This window comes from Solanum stenotomum, chromosome 4 (genome assembly GCF_019186545.1).
Source record: "Solanum stenotomum isolate F172 chromosome 4, ASM1918654v1, whole genome shotgun sequence".
In the NCBI taxonomy this organism is placed as follows: Eukaryota; Viridiplantae; Streptophyta; class Magnoliopsida; order Solanales; family Solanaceae; genus Solanum; species Solanum stenotomum.
In genome coordinates this window covers 65,276,891-65,293,703 of record NC_064285.1, presented here as the reverse complement: position 1 = coordinate 65,293,703, position 16,813 = coordinate 65,276,891, and the positions used below count along the sequence as shown (strand labels likewise).

General features: G+C 33.8%; 3 protein-coding genes across 4 annotated transcripts in view; 2 read left to right on the top strand and 1 right to left on the bottom strand.

The window, feature by feature from the left end:
* The first annotated feature begins 241 nt into the window (after positions 1 to 241).
* On the top strand, positions 242 to 4,124 carry LOC125862954 (cytokinin dehydrogenase 3-like). Its single transcript, XM_049543080.1, has 5 exons — positions 242 to 912; positions 1,620 to 1,747; positions 2,120 to 2,383; positions 2,616 to 2,884; positions 3,607 to 4,124. The coding sequence occupies exons 1-5, from the start codon at positions 282 to 284 to the stop codon at positions 3,896 to 3,898; spliced, it is 1,584 nt and encodes a 527-aa protein (XP_049399037.1). The 5' UTR covers positions 242 to 281; the 3' UTR covers positions 3,899 to 4,124.
* A 2,184-nt stretch (positions 4,125 to 6,308) lies between these two features.
* Positions 6,309 to 11,478, bottom strand: LOC125861671 (carbamoyl-phosphate synthase small chain, chloroplastic-like). The gene is made up of 10 exons (XM_049541522.1): positions 11,254 to 11,478; positions 10,374 to 10,515; positions 9,486 to 9,574; positions 9,342 to 9,402; positions 9,191 to 9,258; positions 8,966 to 9,094; positions 8,214 to 8,323; positions 7,777 to 8,124; positions 7,082 to 7,247; positions 6,309 to 6,681 (listed from the first exon to the last, which is right to left on the bottom strand). Exons 1-10 carry the CDS (start codon positions 11,366 to 11,368, stop codon positions 6,632 to 6,634), a joined length of 1,278 nt encoding a protein of 425 aa, XP_049397479.1. The 5' UTR covers positions 11,369 to 11,478; the 3' UTR covers positions 6,309 to 6,631.
* A 770-nt stretch (positions 11,479 to 12,248) lies between these two features.
* LOC125862953 (zinc finger CCCH domain-containing protein 64) overlaps positions 12,249 to 16,813 on the top strand; it is an 8,208-nt gene continuing 3,643 nt past the window's right edge. For both annotated transcript variants that reach the window (XR_007446083.1, XM_049543079.1), the window contains exons 1-5: positions 12,249 to 12,387; positions 13,640 to 13,913; positions 15,444 to 15,573; positions 15,670 to 15,786; positions 16,520 to 16,637. Coding sequence is in view for 1 of the 2 variants with exons in the window: in XM_049543079.1 (XP_049399036.1) it covers positions 12,313 to 12,387; positions 13,640 to 13,913; positions 15,444 to 15,573; positions 15,670 to 15,786; positions 16,520 to 16,637 (714 nt within the window). In the remaining variant the exon portion in view is untranslated. The remainder of the gene's footprint in view (positions 12,388 to 13,639; positions 13,914 to 15,443; positions 15,574 to 15,669; positions 15,787 to 16,519; positions 16,638 to 16,813) is intronic.

Here is a 16,813-nt window from a genome sequence, read left to right as displayed (position 1 = left end):
TCCTTTCATATATCTTGCTCACAATTTTCTAACCCCTTCCCCCCCCCCCACTCCACCCCACCCCACCCCCATGTGTAATATTATTTTTCCAAGATCTTCTAAATCTTGTACTACCACTATATCAAAAAAAAAAAAAAAATTATTTTTTTTTTACTTTTTTGCATGCAAATATTATTATTATTATATTATTTCCCCTCTATATATGTCCTCATATCACTCTCTTTTCTCTTCACCAAAAATCACCTACTTCTAATAATTTCCTTTTTTTTCTTCCTTCTATTATGGCTAAGTTTTTTTTATCCTATGGTTATAATCTTATTATTTTCTTTATTATTAGTCATTTAATGTCCATTTTAGGAAAGTTAAATCCATGGAATCCTTCAATTCCTTATGAAATTCTTTCACTTAATATTTCATCAAAACTTAGTACAAATTCTCATGCTATTAAAGAATCTTCCAAAGATTTTGGAAAAATTATTCAAGAAATATTACCAGCTGCTGTTCTTTATCCTTCTTGTGTTAATGACATAATTGACCTCATTCAATTTTCTCATGACCATTCTGTCCCTTTTCATATAGCAGCCAAAGGTCATGGACATTCCATTAGGGGACAAGCCATGGCAAAAAATGGGGTAATTGTGGAAATGAGTTCTTTAAATAATAATAATAATGAGAATTGTGGTGTTAGGGTTTCTTGGGATTTGGGGTTAGGGTTTTACGCGGATGTTGGAGGTGAACAATTATGGATTGATGTTCTTCGTAGCACCCTAGAGTATGGCCTAGCACCTGTTTCGTGGACAGATTATTTGTACCTTACCGTTGGTGGTACGCTTTCTAATGCGGGAATTAGTGGTCAAACTTTCCGATATGGTCCTCAAATAAGTAACGTTCATGAGATGGATGTTATTACAGGTATAATCTTACATAGCACGTAAATATTATACTTTATTTTCCTCTATACTAAACACCTTAATGGTATCAGTAAAAGTCTCGATTCTTACTCACTCTTCCAATATAATAGAAAACTATATTGATATTTCATATATTCATATGGGTCACATAAAGATAAAAGGTCTTTCTATTATTATTATTATTATTATTATTATTTTATTGGGTATTTTCATGGAAAGTGTTTAAGTACCAAAAAAAAAAAAAAAAGGGGGAGATAGTCACTATCAATATATTAGTTTAAGGTAAGAAATATATCATGTTTGGGGCCTAACTAATATAAGATTCTTTTAGAAAAAAGTTCATAATTTTTTTTTCTTTTAATATGTAAAAGTATGTGTCTAGTATCTATTTCATAGGTTGTAATGTCTCTTTTTCCACCTGGAAGATCTTGTAGATAAGATTTTTCTCGTTATACTAAAATAAATATTTATCTATACTTAATTAATTGCAAGTGGCAGCTTTATATATACATGGTAATTTACTAGTGCATGCATAACCAAAACCATACTTTATATATTAATTTCCTTAAATCACATAATTAATTTGGGGAATTATAATAATAATATATTTTTAGGTGATGCATGCTAATATATGATAATACAATTAATTTATGATTTTTTTATTTTATTATTATTATTTTTGTTGTGTTGACTCATGTTTGGTTGCAGGTAAAGGGGAATTAGTGACTTGCTCCAAAGATATGAATTCAGAATTGTTTTTTGGAGTTTTAGGAGGTTTAGGACAGTTTGGAATAATAACAAGAGCAAGAATTGTCTTGGGTAAAGCACCAACAAGAGTAAGTATGACGGTATTTGATTGAACACGAAATTTATGAAGAGGAAAAAGACTTTTAGAGTCGGTGAATCCTAGTCACCATCTTTATATGGTGTTTACTTGTATGTTTTTCTGGATATGTCTTATAAATATATTGCTTTCGAACAACTAAGAGATCCATTCGAGGAACCTAGTTGGTACTGATCGAGCCTCTAAATAAAATACACTTATTTGAGTTAAATTGTTTCTAAACATTAAAATATGTCATTTTTCTTGAAATATATTAAAAATAAAGAGTGTTACATAAAATAGAACAGATAAGTATTAGTTTAAAGATTTTTACTTATATTTCTTACATATGCAAATATATAATTATGATTTTTTTTTCTTGTAGGTGAAATGGGTGAGAATGTTGTATGATGATTTCTCAAAATTCACAAAAGATCAAGAACATCTTATTTCAATTCATCATAATGGATTGGATTATGTTGAAGGCTCTCTAATGATGGAACAAAGCTCTCTAAATAATTGGAGATCTTCATTTTTTTCACCTTCCAATCAAACCAAAATTGCTTCATTATTATCCAAAAATAAAATTATGTATTGCTTGGAAATAGTGAAGTACTATGATGACCAAAATGCTAATACTATTGATGAGGTATGTATGTATGATGCATACTTCTATTTTAATTTACGTGATTCACTTTTCTAGATGATACACAACCACATATATATTCAGTCAAAGTGCATCATATAACTTATAAGTAGTGTGCATTGATTTTGACACTATTAATGTATTTTAACATGTTATTTTATTAAGAAGGTTCAGTATCTACTATATATATGAGGCTGACTTTACATATACATTGTAATTTTTTGACGATGTACAGGAGTTGAAGAAGTTGGTAAAAGGATTGAAGTATTTAGGTGGACTTATGTTCAAGAAAGATGTGAGTTTTGTGGAATTTTTGAATAGAGTTAGAAGTGGGGAATTAGAGTTACAATCAAAAGGAAAGTGGGATGTTCCACATCCATGGCTCAATTTGTTTGTACCAAAGTCTTCTATCATGCATTTTCATGCTGCTGTTTTTGTGGACATAATCCTCAGACAAAACAAGACAACTGGACCCATACTTGTCTACCCAACAAGTAGGAAAAGGTACTCTCAAAAACTATCATTTCACCCGCCCCCACCACCCCACCACCCACACACACCCTTTTAATATAGACATAAGTAATAATATAGTTATAATATACTATTACCTTCATCCACTTTTAATTGGTATAGTTTTCTTTTTTAGAGTCAAACGATAATAACTTTGACTAACATTTACGGTATATTTTTTCAGCATTTGATATGCGAAAAAATGGAATTTATAATACTTTTCGTATAGTTTATGAATATCTATAATCTAATTAACTTTGAACATAAGTCAAATTGATTTTCGAAAAGTGCAACATGACAATTAAAAGTGGACAGAGGGAGTAGCACTCATTTTGTCTCAATTTATGTGATGTTGTTTGATTTGAATTTTGATACAGAGTTTAAGAAAAATTGTAAGACATTAATCATAGATGTTTGTGTGGTTATAAATTATCTGATTAAAGGTAAAATGGACGTTTTAAAGTTAAATTGTTACTAAGTATATAGATGTGTCGGTCATTCTTTTTGAGCTGACTAAGAAAAAAGTGTGTTACATATATATTGAATATGAGGGAGTGGTAGAGTTTAATATATATATTGGGGGAAGCGTAATAAAAGTTACGAGTTTATTAATTAAATTCAGTAACTTTGTTCTATAGCTCTATATTTATATTAAGAAGTTTAGTTAATATATATAATATTTCTCTGTTTTAATTTATTTATTTTTGAAAATGCAGATGGGATGATAGGATGTCAACAATGATACCAGAAGAGGAGACATTTTATTGTGTGGGACTTTTACATTCTTCAAGTGGATATGAAGAATGCAAGATTTTGGATAATCAAAATGAAGAAATATTAAATTATTGTGATAAAGTTGGCCTCAATATAAAGCAATATCTTCCACATTACAAGACAAAAGAGGATTGGATTAAACATTTTGGTAAAAAATGGAATATTTTTCAACAAAGAAAAGATCTATTTGATCCAAAGATGATTCTATCACCAGGACAAAGAATTTTTAATTAGCTTTTCACCAATAAATGGTAGTATATAAGCATAGGGGAGGGGAGAGGCTGCAGATATCTCGTGAAATTAGTCGATATATATGTAATAGCCGGCTCGGACATCAGAGTTGTTAAAAACAAGCATAGGGGTAGGGGGGAGGGGGGTTGTCTAGAAATAGTCAAGTTTTTAATTGTTTTGAGTTGATGTATTTTTATTTTATTTTATTTTTGGTGTGTTGAAGGATAAATTAGATGATGTAAAGCTTTTTAGCTACCACTTAGTTATAATACGTCAAGTTTTTTTTTTTTTGATAAATATGATATAATAGGTAAAATAATAATGTTGATATATCACCTCCTAATTATTATAAATTATTCAAATGTTAGGAAATGAATGATACTTAATACTAAGAATAAAATAGATATACAATGATAAATTATTTCTTTAACTTTTTATATTCGACAAGTAAAAGTACTGAACATTTATTTTTATTATAATGAACAAGTAAAACAAACGATATAGATATTATTTATATTATAATTCACTTGTTCAAGCAATGACTTAATTAACATTAACTTTCTCCATATCAATAGTTTTGACTTTGATTGATATAAGATCATTATATTGTTTCACCTTTTTGGTTGCATTAATTAAATGCTTCAAATGAAATATTTTCTCTCAAGTACATGTCCAACACCCCCTCCCAAATTTAATGACGGAGACAAAAATTTAGTGAAAGTGTGAAAATTTTATTCAGTTATATTAAAGGTGTGTAAAATTAAATATACAATTATAATAACGAATATTATTTAATTTTTGTACATCATATAATATTTCAACGAAGAACGTACATAGGATAATGTTTAATGTTCACTTTTCTGCAAATAAAATTTAGAATTATGACAACTAGATCTTTCACACGAGGCAACTATGATGAATCAAATGCTTTTATTATCTTTTTCTTTTGGCACTTTATGTTTGTTCATTTATTTTTTATTTTTTCCTTTTTCTTTTTAGTTTTGTTTGAAGAAGCTCATGTGGCTTAAGTTTTAATTTCAGTGTGATTTATGGGTCACGAATTTGAGTTGTGCAATCAACCAACATCAGAATAAGCTATCAACATCATATTGATACATTCTTTAAGGGTGCGATCTTTTTCCAAATTTTACGTGAACGTGAAATGTTTAATACATCGGAGTTTGGACCATCCTTTTTCATATTATTACTATGAAGTGGAATGAATAAACGGATGAATTTCAAATACTAGACGATTATAAAAGTTAAAAAAAAGGATTAAACAAATGTGAGTTTAGATTAATGATTATGCCTGGAATATGGAGGGCAAAAAGTTGAAATGTATGAAAGGCAAAAAGGCTGCTAAAATCTAAATAAAGAGTTTAACAAGTAGCCAAATCTTTGCCCTTTTAACCTTTGTGGCTGCTTGTCTTTATCCTGTCTCGACTTTTTACATTCACAGATTCCTCCTTTTAACCTAAAATATGTATTTTTATGTCAAAAAAAAAATGAATGCACACCTTTAGAAGATGAAGATAGCAGAGATGAGAATATTCAGATGAATGTGTGGACATATTAGAAAGAGAAAATATATAAAATCCCCATTAAACTAAATATATCAGCAGGTGCAGAGGCGGGTCAAAATGACATATTTAGTTTGATAGAAAGTCGTTTAGTGGGATAATAGAACTTCCGCAAATTTTAAGTGTCTACTTCAAAATAAGGTCTAAGTTCAATGGGGACTTTATGTAGAAAAAATGAAAATTAAGAACAAAGTTTTACAGAAGTGGCCTCGTAGTTGACAAGATGAAGGAAGCGAAACTGAGATTGTTTGGATATGTGAAGAGAAGTGTGGAAGGTTGACTATAACAAGTTTTATAAGAGATAGAGGATGTGATTAAACAAGACATGACATATCTCCAGCTTATTGAAGACATGATTCTGAATACGAAAGTATGTTATTTGAAGATCACGTAGTAAACAACTGAGTGTTATCATACTTTTAAGTAGGATAAGCAACATTTTTTGGTATTCATGACACATCTTATTTTTCAGTTTTTATTAAAACATGTTGCTTCATTTACTTTGTTTATCTTGCTATTTTATTATCGCTATTTTTCTTCTAATCCTTCTTTGATTACACATCTTGAACCTAAGATTTATCGAAAACAATCTTCCTGCCCAACAAAAATAGGAATAAAGTCTAAGTACATCCTGCCTTACTGAAATCCCACATGAGGAACTACACTGAATATGTGATTGGTGTTTATGTCCAAAAAGAATAACCTAGATTCAAGGTATGATTGTCAAATTAACTTATAAATATTATTAATCCTTCAGCCCTTCACCTATCGACTTGGAAGGCAAGCTACCTTGATCCATTTTTGACTTCAATTCGTTATGCACAGAAGCTCCAACAAACCCTTATACAGAATAGCATGGAGAATACCTAAGTATTCATTAACTTGTTCCAAAGTACCAGTTACACCTAACAAACAAGTGTATTGTTACAAGTACCAGAACAGAGAGTACCATACATATATATATATATATAATTGCAGAGAAGAGGTGCAGCACGATAGATTGCTCTGACTTAATTTATGGCAAGAAAGAGGTGCAGAACGACGAATTGCAATGACTTGTTGATGGCAAGTCCGCGATGAAATTGTGATTATCAAAATGTGGTTCCTTCGAAATAGATCTTACCAGTTATTGCTTCAGCCTGTGCGCAATTGTGGCTTATGCCTTCACTTTTTCTTGCTTCATAAGTTGTATAAACTCTCCAAACACTGCCCAGATAAAGAAAGGATACAATCAGTTTTGATTCAAGTAGCTGCATTCATGTTCAAGGAAATTTTGATTCACTCGACCCTTTTATCTTTCTATTCGTCTCAAAAATACCGATAGAAACTGAAATAAGCGAGAGCTATGATGAAACACAAGACCAGCTAGAAATACTTTTAATTGACTTAAGACAGAAGAATTTGTTTGATGAAAGATTGAAAAGACGGCAGAATCCTAGATTGGTCATGTGACATCAATATTCTCAAGATTGTACTTATCGTCTTCGTCAAATCCTCATAATAGACAGCAATATTCATTGAAAGTTTACAGCTAAAGACAGACAACCACTGAAACAGTGTCCGAGGTTTGTTGCATACGAGGAGGATCGAGTTAGGATATGTTTACCAGGATCTGAATCATGAGGTCCTGGAGATGCCTCGGGATGGTATTGAAGTGACATCAGCTTCATTTTAGATGAGGCAAGACCAGCACAACTTCCGTCATTTAAATTTACATGAGTCACCTCTACACCCTCTGGAAGAGACTTGGGGTCAACAGCATAGTTGTGATTCTGCAAATGGAAAGTCATCAAGACTGTAAAAATACAATAACAGGTGCCCAATGTAGTCCCACAAAATAGGGTCTGAGGAGGGTAGAGTGTATGCAGACCTTACCCCTACCTCAAAGGTAGAGAGGTTGTCTCTGATAGACCCTCGGATCAAGAAAAAACAGTCTAAGGCAGTCCGGAAAAAGAAGTAATGGAAGTACAAGAAACAACAAATATCAACAAAAATTGAAGGACAAGAAACTACAAGAGTGATACTACAATTACCAGTATAGATGGACGGCAAGACAATGCACTCCTACCTACTAACCTTCTACCCTAATCCGTTCCTCCATAACCTCCTATCTAAGGTCATCCACGCTACAAATCTGAAGTACAAACAGCTCTAATTTAAACTAAAAACGTAGACCACCATCATTATGCAGTGAATGTAGTACTCAAAGGGATGTACACGTTGATGAACTAAGGTGTAATTGTACAGAAAGTTTGGAAATCGACCAGAAGCAATCAAGCTAGAGTTTTCTATTGCACATACCTGGGCACTGATCTCAACACAGCCATTTCGAAGGTTTCGAACTGGATGGTTTCCTCCATGGTGGCCGAATTTCATTTTGAATGTCTTACCCCCCAATGCTTGACCAAGCAACTGGTGACCCATACAAATGCCAAAAATAGGAATTTTTCCAATAAGTTCTTTTACTGCTTCAACTGCATAGGGAACTGCAGAGGGATCTCCTGGCCCATTGCTGAAAAGAACTCCATCAGGTTTCATCTTCAGAGTTTCAGATGCTGGCCATGTTGAAGGAACAACAGTGATTTTACAGCCGTAGGATGCTAAGCGCCGAAATATATTATGCTTGATTCCAAAATCATATGCAACGACCTTCATCCAATGTCGGGGAAAAAAGAATTAGTTTGCTCACAAGAAACAATGTTCTTTTCCAGAATCTAATAAACTCTAACAATACTGACATTGAAAGTTTCTTTATTTCTTCCATTATCATTAAACTCCCAATCTGAGGCAGTTCTATCAATCCATTCGTAAGGAGATTTGCATGAAACACCACTGATTAGATCCACACCTACACAACGCAATACCAGTGTTATCAAAAGCAAAAAGCGCAAAAAACTCTTAAGGTCCTTTGGGGCTTTAAGCACAAATAAAGTGTGGGCTTTATTAAAAAGAGGCGCAAATGGAGAAAAAAATAGAAATATGTATGTGTAGCCAAGATTACCAATCATAAGCATGAATAGCAAATATATAGACAAAGCAATTGAAAAAAAAGACACAATAAAAGTGAAATATCAATTGTGTAGTGTACATCTTCAGTATTACGCTCATTTACAAGGAAAAGTATGCCTTAGAGCCTGGATGAAGGCACTGAAGCACACATAAAGAAAGGCGAAGTGCTCAATATGTTTTGCACCTCGCTTCAGGGCTTAAGCGTGCCTTTGACAAACCCATCCCAATTTGCTGTTCACCGATGATGGGTTCCCATTTAGAAGTGTTCACGCTCCAGTTGAGGTCTGGATGTGCGGAGGAGTGTTAAGATGTCCCACATCGGTAGAGGGATGGGAATTTGGTCTCCTAATATGGACTTGGACAAACCTCCCCTCATGAGCTAGCTTTTGGGATTGAGTTAGGCCCAAGTGTCATATCTTTACAATTTTAAAAGAAAAATTGTTTCCCAAAATAAGGAAGATACAGGGCTGGTAAAACTTACCCACAATGTCCCATGTACGGGACATTTCAAGAAGTTCTTCGTCATGTTTTGAATTTTCTGTGCTCAATACTCCAATGAGGCTACCGTCTTCTCTCAATCTTCGTGTAATTGCTCGAGTGTCAACATCATCTATTACATGGTAGAGTGGCTAATATCAGAGATTAAATTCCATAATTTGACATGGAAATGACAAGTGGTCTTGTATAGGACACACATAGGACTTACATATACCCATGATGTTCCTTTCAGCCAAATAGTCACCAAGTGTCTCTTTGCATCTCCAATTTGAGGTGCTGAGAGAAATATACAACAATTTAAACTATGATCATGATACCGTTTAAAGCCTCATTTGGAAAGCAGGGCATAGCGACCAAACCTGATACTTAAGCTTCTAATGACTAATCCTGCAAGAAAGCACTGCATCGATTCTTCATCGCCTGAGCAGAGAAATTCCAAAACAGTCACAAAAGATTATTCATACAAAAATAACAATCTGTCATTAAACAAACGCTAAACGCACCAAAATTGACCCCAGTATTCCCGATATGAGGGTTAGTCATCAAGACAAACTGGCCCGCATAACTGGGATCTGTAATTATCTCCTGATACCTGTAATATCAGGAAATATAAATAGCAGCTTGTAAATAGACACTCAGAAGAAAAAAATGTCAAGTAGAAAGAGTTGAAAGTAGAGAACAGAAAAAATTGTTCTTTTCTGCATTCTCTGAATAACTCTATGAAGTAATGGTGGAGAATAATCAAGATATGCACGACTTAATTTGAACATCATTTTTATTACCAAAAAAAATAAATAACAGAAGGGGATTTTCTTCATATTGGAAATGAGCTTTCATGTATTCATTTTCTAGGGAAGAGGTTATCAAGAAAAGGAATTAGTTTACTTCCTGAGAACATCTCATAGTATTTCTTCAGGAATCTTCACGAGTCATAGATAAAATAAGGAGGTAATGAAATCATTTAAAGAATGCAAAGAACAAAGAATACTTAAATCCTACTTCCACCTGATAAAACACCCACTTAAGTAGAAATCACTACATGCTTGGACTTATTTTCTGGGGAAGAGGGAGTGCTGGGGAATTGCTTGAACGAAAGCCAAATGTTATTTAATAGTTTTACGCAAACTTGAGGTAACGATACCTTTACTGAAATCATTGAGCATAGATCGGCATCAATGGAAGTTTATACTACCAAATTTCAAAATTAAATAAATGTTTGGGGAAAATGATGATGAAACAAGCCGATAATAGTTCTGTACTAGTTCATTATGAATGCTCTGACTACCACCTAAATTGGGTAAGATCGAAAGCTAAAGATAATTTCGTACATAACGTATCCTTTTAAGAAGATATGTAGTCATAAAATAAGCAAGCAAAAAAAATTGTGTTACCCAGTTAAAGAGGTATTAAAAACCACTTCTCCAACTTGGGTGCCACGAGCACCAAATGATTTTGCCTTCCATATGGAACCATCCTCGAGGACAAGTCTAGCATCTGCTACCTTCCAAGGTCTTTCAACCACACCTGCAGCTCCTGCAGCAATATTTAAATCATTCAAAGTTCTAATATATGCTGTTAATTTCAAATAAGAATGAAAGGTCCTTGAACTTATAAAGAAAACTTAAAAGTACTGAACTGAAAAATGGAAAGATAACACAGATTTGCAACATACCGAAATTGAGATGGGACTAAATATGTCTCAGCTTATGGAGAAACAAAAAAGAAGCAAATACCGAAACCCAGAAAATTACAACAAAATCTTATTTCATCCTCTTTGTGTGACTAAAGTAGTGGTTTAATGGAATACAAACAAATTAAAGCCCCATGAAACTGATAAGTAAAGTAGCCCAGCTTTCTCTACAATATAAGCTGAGTTAAGGCCAACAACTTCCAATGCCTAGTTGCCGAGCTTTGGAACATGGGCTTGTAACTTAGGAGCATTTCACCATGAAATTTTTTCACTTCATTCCAGAGTTGTACTCCAATTAAACACGTTTAGCCATAAAATTCTGAAATTTTCCACTCCAAATTACTCACAAAAAGCCAAAAACAACTCTAGATATTATTTTTCACTAAACAAAAGCTACCTTTTTTTCAATCTTCACCAATGAAACATGGCTAATCTACCACTAAATAAACTAAATGAGAACTCATAAGCTTCAAATCATAATTCCGCCTATAATTTACACACTTAAACAGTTGAATAACAACAACAAAACACAAATGAATTCAGATATAATCATATGATACACCAAAAGAAAAAAAACTAACCAGAAAGTGAAGAGCATTTAACAGTGAAAACTCTGAAATTTGCAGACTTTTTCGAAAAAACTGGGCTTGTAATTGTAGTAGAAACTGTATTGTGAATCCTCAAGCAACCATCCATAGCTTAATTCCTAAAAAAAAAAGATATCTTCTTATGAACAAAAATATGGATACTGCGCTAGCGAGGGTTCGATGGCCAACTTTTAGGTTTTAGCCTTAAAATGTGTCATTAGGTGCCGAACTAAATTATCTCGAGATTATAATTGTATATTTTGACATTAAGTTTGAGATAAAATTTATATCGAGTTTGATTGACATTATAAATTTATCTTGGAATTGTATACTATAAATATCTTATTTGGAAGTATATCTTTTTCAATAGATGTATAACTAATATTCACTTTATTTGATATTTTCTCTGTTTAAAAAATAATAGTCTAGTTTAACTTGTCACTAAAGTTTAAGAAAATAAAGAAAAAAAATTCAATTTTGTGATCCTAAATTAAAATAAGTCAAATATATCAAAATATTCTTTAATTCTAGAGTCTTAAATATGTCATCGGGAAAAATTGAAATTAAAGTATATCAAAAGAAAAATAATCATTCTTTCTTGAACAGACTAAAAAGAAAAATAAGTCAATTTTTAAACAAAGGAAGTATTATGTTTTATATAACTAATATATATCAAATCATAATATTTACAATGTAATAATTTTTAATGAATGATTAAAAACATAATTGTCCCGAAAAAAATTTATATATCATTCACACTATATTTGTGAATGGTATTTTTATGAATGTTATTTTTAGTACACTCCAATCAAAAAGTTCATGATAAATAATTTCAAAATAATTAATATCACTATTAGCAATACACATTATTTAACCTATTTTTATACACTCTAGCCAAAAGTACAACTCAAATATGAAGGCAAAAATTGGTTATAACACTAAATTGTTACATATTGGGCCTGAAAACCCATTGTAGGATTTGGCCCAATACCCGATTCACTCTTTTCTTTTCTTCTTCTTTCTCACTGTAAGCTCTCTCACAAGCTCTCAGCTATGGCTCCTCTCAAAATTCTCCTCTGTGGTGATGTACTCGGCCGTCTCAATCAGCTATTCAAACGCGTTTCTTCGGTTCGTCGTCTTCTCTACTTTCATATATAATATGTATGTATTCATAAAATAGATAGTTTTACAGAGGCGGATGCACAGTATTGGTACCGAGTTCATTTGAATCCAATACTTTTGATACGGAGAAGTAATTTATGTTTTAAATCCACGAAAATGCTACAAATAGAACACATAACTTTGAAAATACTATGGGAGTAATGCTAAGCACCTTTAAGAGTAACTATTAAATTTAAATTATGCTCTAGATAGTTTGCTGACTTTAAATTCTGGATTTGGTATTGTGTGTAAGTACCAATTACTTAGTTTAGAGCTGAGATATGTTGCGATTACTTAGTTTAGAGTTGAGGTTGTGGAGGTTGTGCGATTTCAGCTTAGAGCTAGAAGGTTAGTAGATAGTGTTGATACTTAGAAGCTATTGGAAAATATCAATTCTAGTATACTTAGTGTCAGTTTATTATAGTTTGTACATTGTGTATATATATGGAACTTAGCATATTGTAAGGTACACATGGGTCAAACAGATGAAATAAAAGGTTCTTTGTCTCTCTCCATTCCACGGACTCCATGGCAAGATATTTTGATTTCTCATTCGAATATGAAGTGTAGCAGTAGTAGTGTGTTGTCTCGCAATCCATCCATCCTATTAGTTGTAGTTTCTTGCTCTTCTATAGATAAGAGGTGAGGAAGACACAAATTAGGCTAGAAGGTTAGTAGATAGTAGTGTGTTGTCAAGCTATCTGTCCATCTTAGAAGTCGTAGTTTCTTGCCCTTGGATAGATAGGAGGTTGTGGAGAACACAAACGAGGCTAGAAGGTTAGTATATAGTAGTGTGTTGTCAAGCTAGCCGTCCATCTTAGTAGTCATAGTTTCTTGCCCTTTGATAGATAGAAGGTCATGGAGGAACAAATTAGGCGAAAAGGTTAGTATATAGTAGTGTGTTGTCTTGCTATCTGTCCATCCTAGTAGTCGTAGTTTCTAGCCCTTCGATTCCTGATGCTTTCTGTTTTTTTTTTTTTGTATATTGATGATCGTATTATTTTGTTGTAGTAACTGCTTAGAATGCTTTCACTTACATTACTTCTTTTTGGACTGCTTGGGACTGTTCATTTCTTGAGTCGAGGGTCTATCAGGACCAACCTCTCTACTTCTGAGGTAGGGGTAAGGTCTACATACATTCTACCCTCCCCAGACTCCACCTTGTGGGACTACATTGGTTATGTTGTTGTAGTTTAGAGCTGAACTTGAACTCTTTCAGGTGAACAAGGCAGCTGGTCCATTTGATGCTCTTCTTTGCGTAGGCCAATTTTTTCCTGATTCGGTAGAGGGGATTGAGGAATTCACTGGCTACATTGAGGGGCGTTCCAAGATTCCGATGCCAACCTATTTCATTGGTGATTATGGTGCAGGGTCCCCAAAAATATTGTCAGAAGCATTGAAGGACCCGAGTAACAAAGGGTTTAAGATGGAGGGTTTAAGAGTCTGTGACAATTTGTACTGGTTGAAAGGAAGTGGGAAGTTTAGCCTTCATGGTAAGACATTAACCATCAGCTCGTTTATCTTTTTATTCCAATTTTGCTTAATGAAAGTGAAAGACTTAGTGTAAGGACTGAACGGGCTGCTTAGAAGTTTATGTGTCTGCATCCACTTTTTTTTCTTCATAATTGTGGTGTCCTGGCAAACTTGAGCTCTCTCGCGGAAAAAACACTTCCCATTTTTCCCTCAGCTAGAATTTTAACCTTAGACCTCATGGTTCAGCCTACTTTGTTAACCAATGGGCCACACCCTGGGGTGTTGTCTGCATCTACTCTACTAGGGGAGGTGTGTGTATAGTTGGAAATGTCTATTGGCTGGACAAGCCAGTTTATGCACACCTCTACTATTTCACCTGGTGTCTGCTCCTGCCACTAATGCAATTTCACATAGCTTTACCCAAGGCTTAGACAGGTGGAATGAAATCAACTTGCTCTTGTTTTTCTGGGATATAAACCCTGGTCTCCATATGGTCTTTTCCGGCTTCATTATAGTTAAGCCTCATCCATACATGCTTAAAAGATGTATGTTACACAAAGTTTGTATTTGTTGCTACAAAAGAATGGTGGCTTGTACACACACCCACAATTTTTAATCTGCCTTGGTGGATAGGGATAGAGAGGGGAGCATTTGGATAATATTTAAAGTTGTTGGGCAAAGCAGATGGGTGCACCTTTTTCCAAATGACTTTGTTTAATGCAGTTTATCATTTCCTTGTTCTAACTTGTACTGTTTGGTCTAGCAGTTCACACATGTAGCAAGAATGAAATCTTGGCACAGATAAATTGAAAGCTGTTGAGTCTTTAAAACTATCGGCTAAAATTCTCTATAGTAGTTGGTAAAAAAAGGGTTGTATTGTCTCCTACCAATCTGTGGTATTGAACAAAAGCCTATGTCGTTGCTTACAGAAGCCAAATGGACTATATGTTGCTAAATTATTAACCCAATGTTGTATTGAATTAAAGATAGTGGACAGTTGCACCATTTCCAAGTTATACATTGTGAGATGCCGGTGTCTATGATTTGAAAACTGGAACTTTTCATGAGAGTATCTAAGCACCGTGCAATTTTACATATCCAAAAGAAAATAAAATGTGAGAACATCCAAACATCAAACAATTTATCTTAATTTCGTGAAGTTGTGTGCCTTTTTTGCTTAATTGGCTAGTTTGTTTTCTCAATTCATTGGGGATTGAGGTGCAGTTGGCTGTCCAATTGATGTTATTGGTTATTATTGTCGTATTCAATGTTATATCGTAATAACTGCATCCAGTCCACGATAACCCTGGGGTTTACCCTGATTTTGGAAGGTTCATCCTATTGATTGGTTAATTTGCTTTGTGAGAATAGAATCTCACCAAACAGGGGGTGTCTAAGCTCATGTTATTGGAATAGTGAGACTGCAAGAGATTAGGGTTTCATATTATGTCTCGGTATCGAAGTACTGTTTTCTTATATGGAGAGGTGCATGACTCAACAATAATATCTTTTGTTGGATATGATAGCTGATATACTGTACTCATGTTTAGGGTTATCTGTGGCATACTTATCTGGTAGGCGAACTCCAAGTGGAACTCAATTTGGAACATATAGTCAAGATGATGTTGATGCTTTGAGGGCTTTAGCAGAGGATCCAGGAACAGTAGACATCTTTCTGACATATCCTTTGGTTTTATATTGATCGTTGTCATTTTCTTCACCCCCCTATTGCAAGTACTCTATACAATCTCTTTGATTTCCTTAATCAAAAAACACTAATGAGTGGCCCAGTGGAGTAACAAATGGAACGACATCAAAAGCTCTTGTAGAAATTTCTGATTCATCTGGGAGTGATCCCACAGTGTCAGAGTTGGTAACTGAGATTAAGCCTCGGTGAGTGATCATATTTTTCAAAATACAGTTCACTTGTTGAGTTGGTGTCATGGGCAACCAAGTCCTTTGCTCTTGAGCTTCATTTTGAACATTCCTTCTCGACCTTTGGAGAAGAAAATTTGAACTCCTCAAAATTTGGAGCCAACTATGTGGAATTTTTCATTTTAATTTTGTACTACAAAATTTATTGTTTGTACATCTATATGCTTCCACTCGCTGTCTTTATATTCAGCTTATTCTTCTTAGTCATTAATAGTGCAAGCTTCATCACACCTCGATTGGACTGCAGACTGCCATTTCATAGTTAATTTGAGCTGATATGTGTCACTGATCTTCTTTATCTGGTGGTTGAACTGGTAATCTTTTACAAGAGTTCCATTTCGCAGTGGAAATGTTTGTCCTTGATATACTTAGGCTTCACCTAAAATAAAATTAAGCAGTGGGAATTTGCATTTAGCACCGCTTACTGGATGTCAATCTGAAAAATTAAGTAAAATTTCAATAAATATATTCTTGCCTTTCAGAGAATCCACAATGTTCTGTTCATGTGAAGGAAGTATCTGTTCAAATGGCTATTTTGTAATCCTGCTATTTTAAAAGAAATGCTATTGCAGTCAGGAATTTTCTGTTGCTTTCTAGTTCATTTTAACGAACCAGAACTGAAATTGTACATTGTTGCCCAATAAATCCACAGATATGAATTTTTCCCCAACTGAATTTGTTTTACTGGTAGGTATCATGTTGCAGGAACTGTGGGTGTATACTTTGATCGTGAACCATATGCTAACATTGATGCTCTACACGCAACTCGCTTTTTGGGCTTAGCTCCTGTTGGAAACAAAGATAAACAGGTACTATAGCCGACATTTGAGTTAAGTTTCCTGCAAGTATTTGTAACAGTACCATCTTAAGCAGTTCTATCACAAATCGAGAATGTTTAATCAAACATTATTTACTTTCTCTAATTTCAGTGGCTGTCGCCCTTTAACCCACACTTTGTCCTCAACCCCCCCCCCCCCCCCCCCCC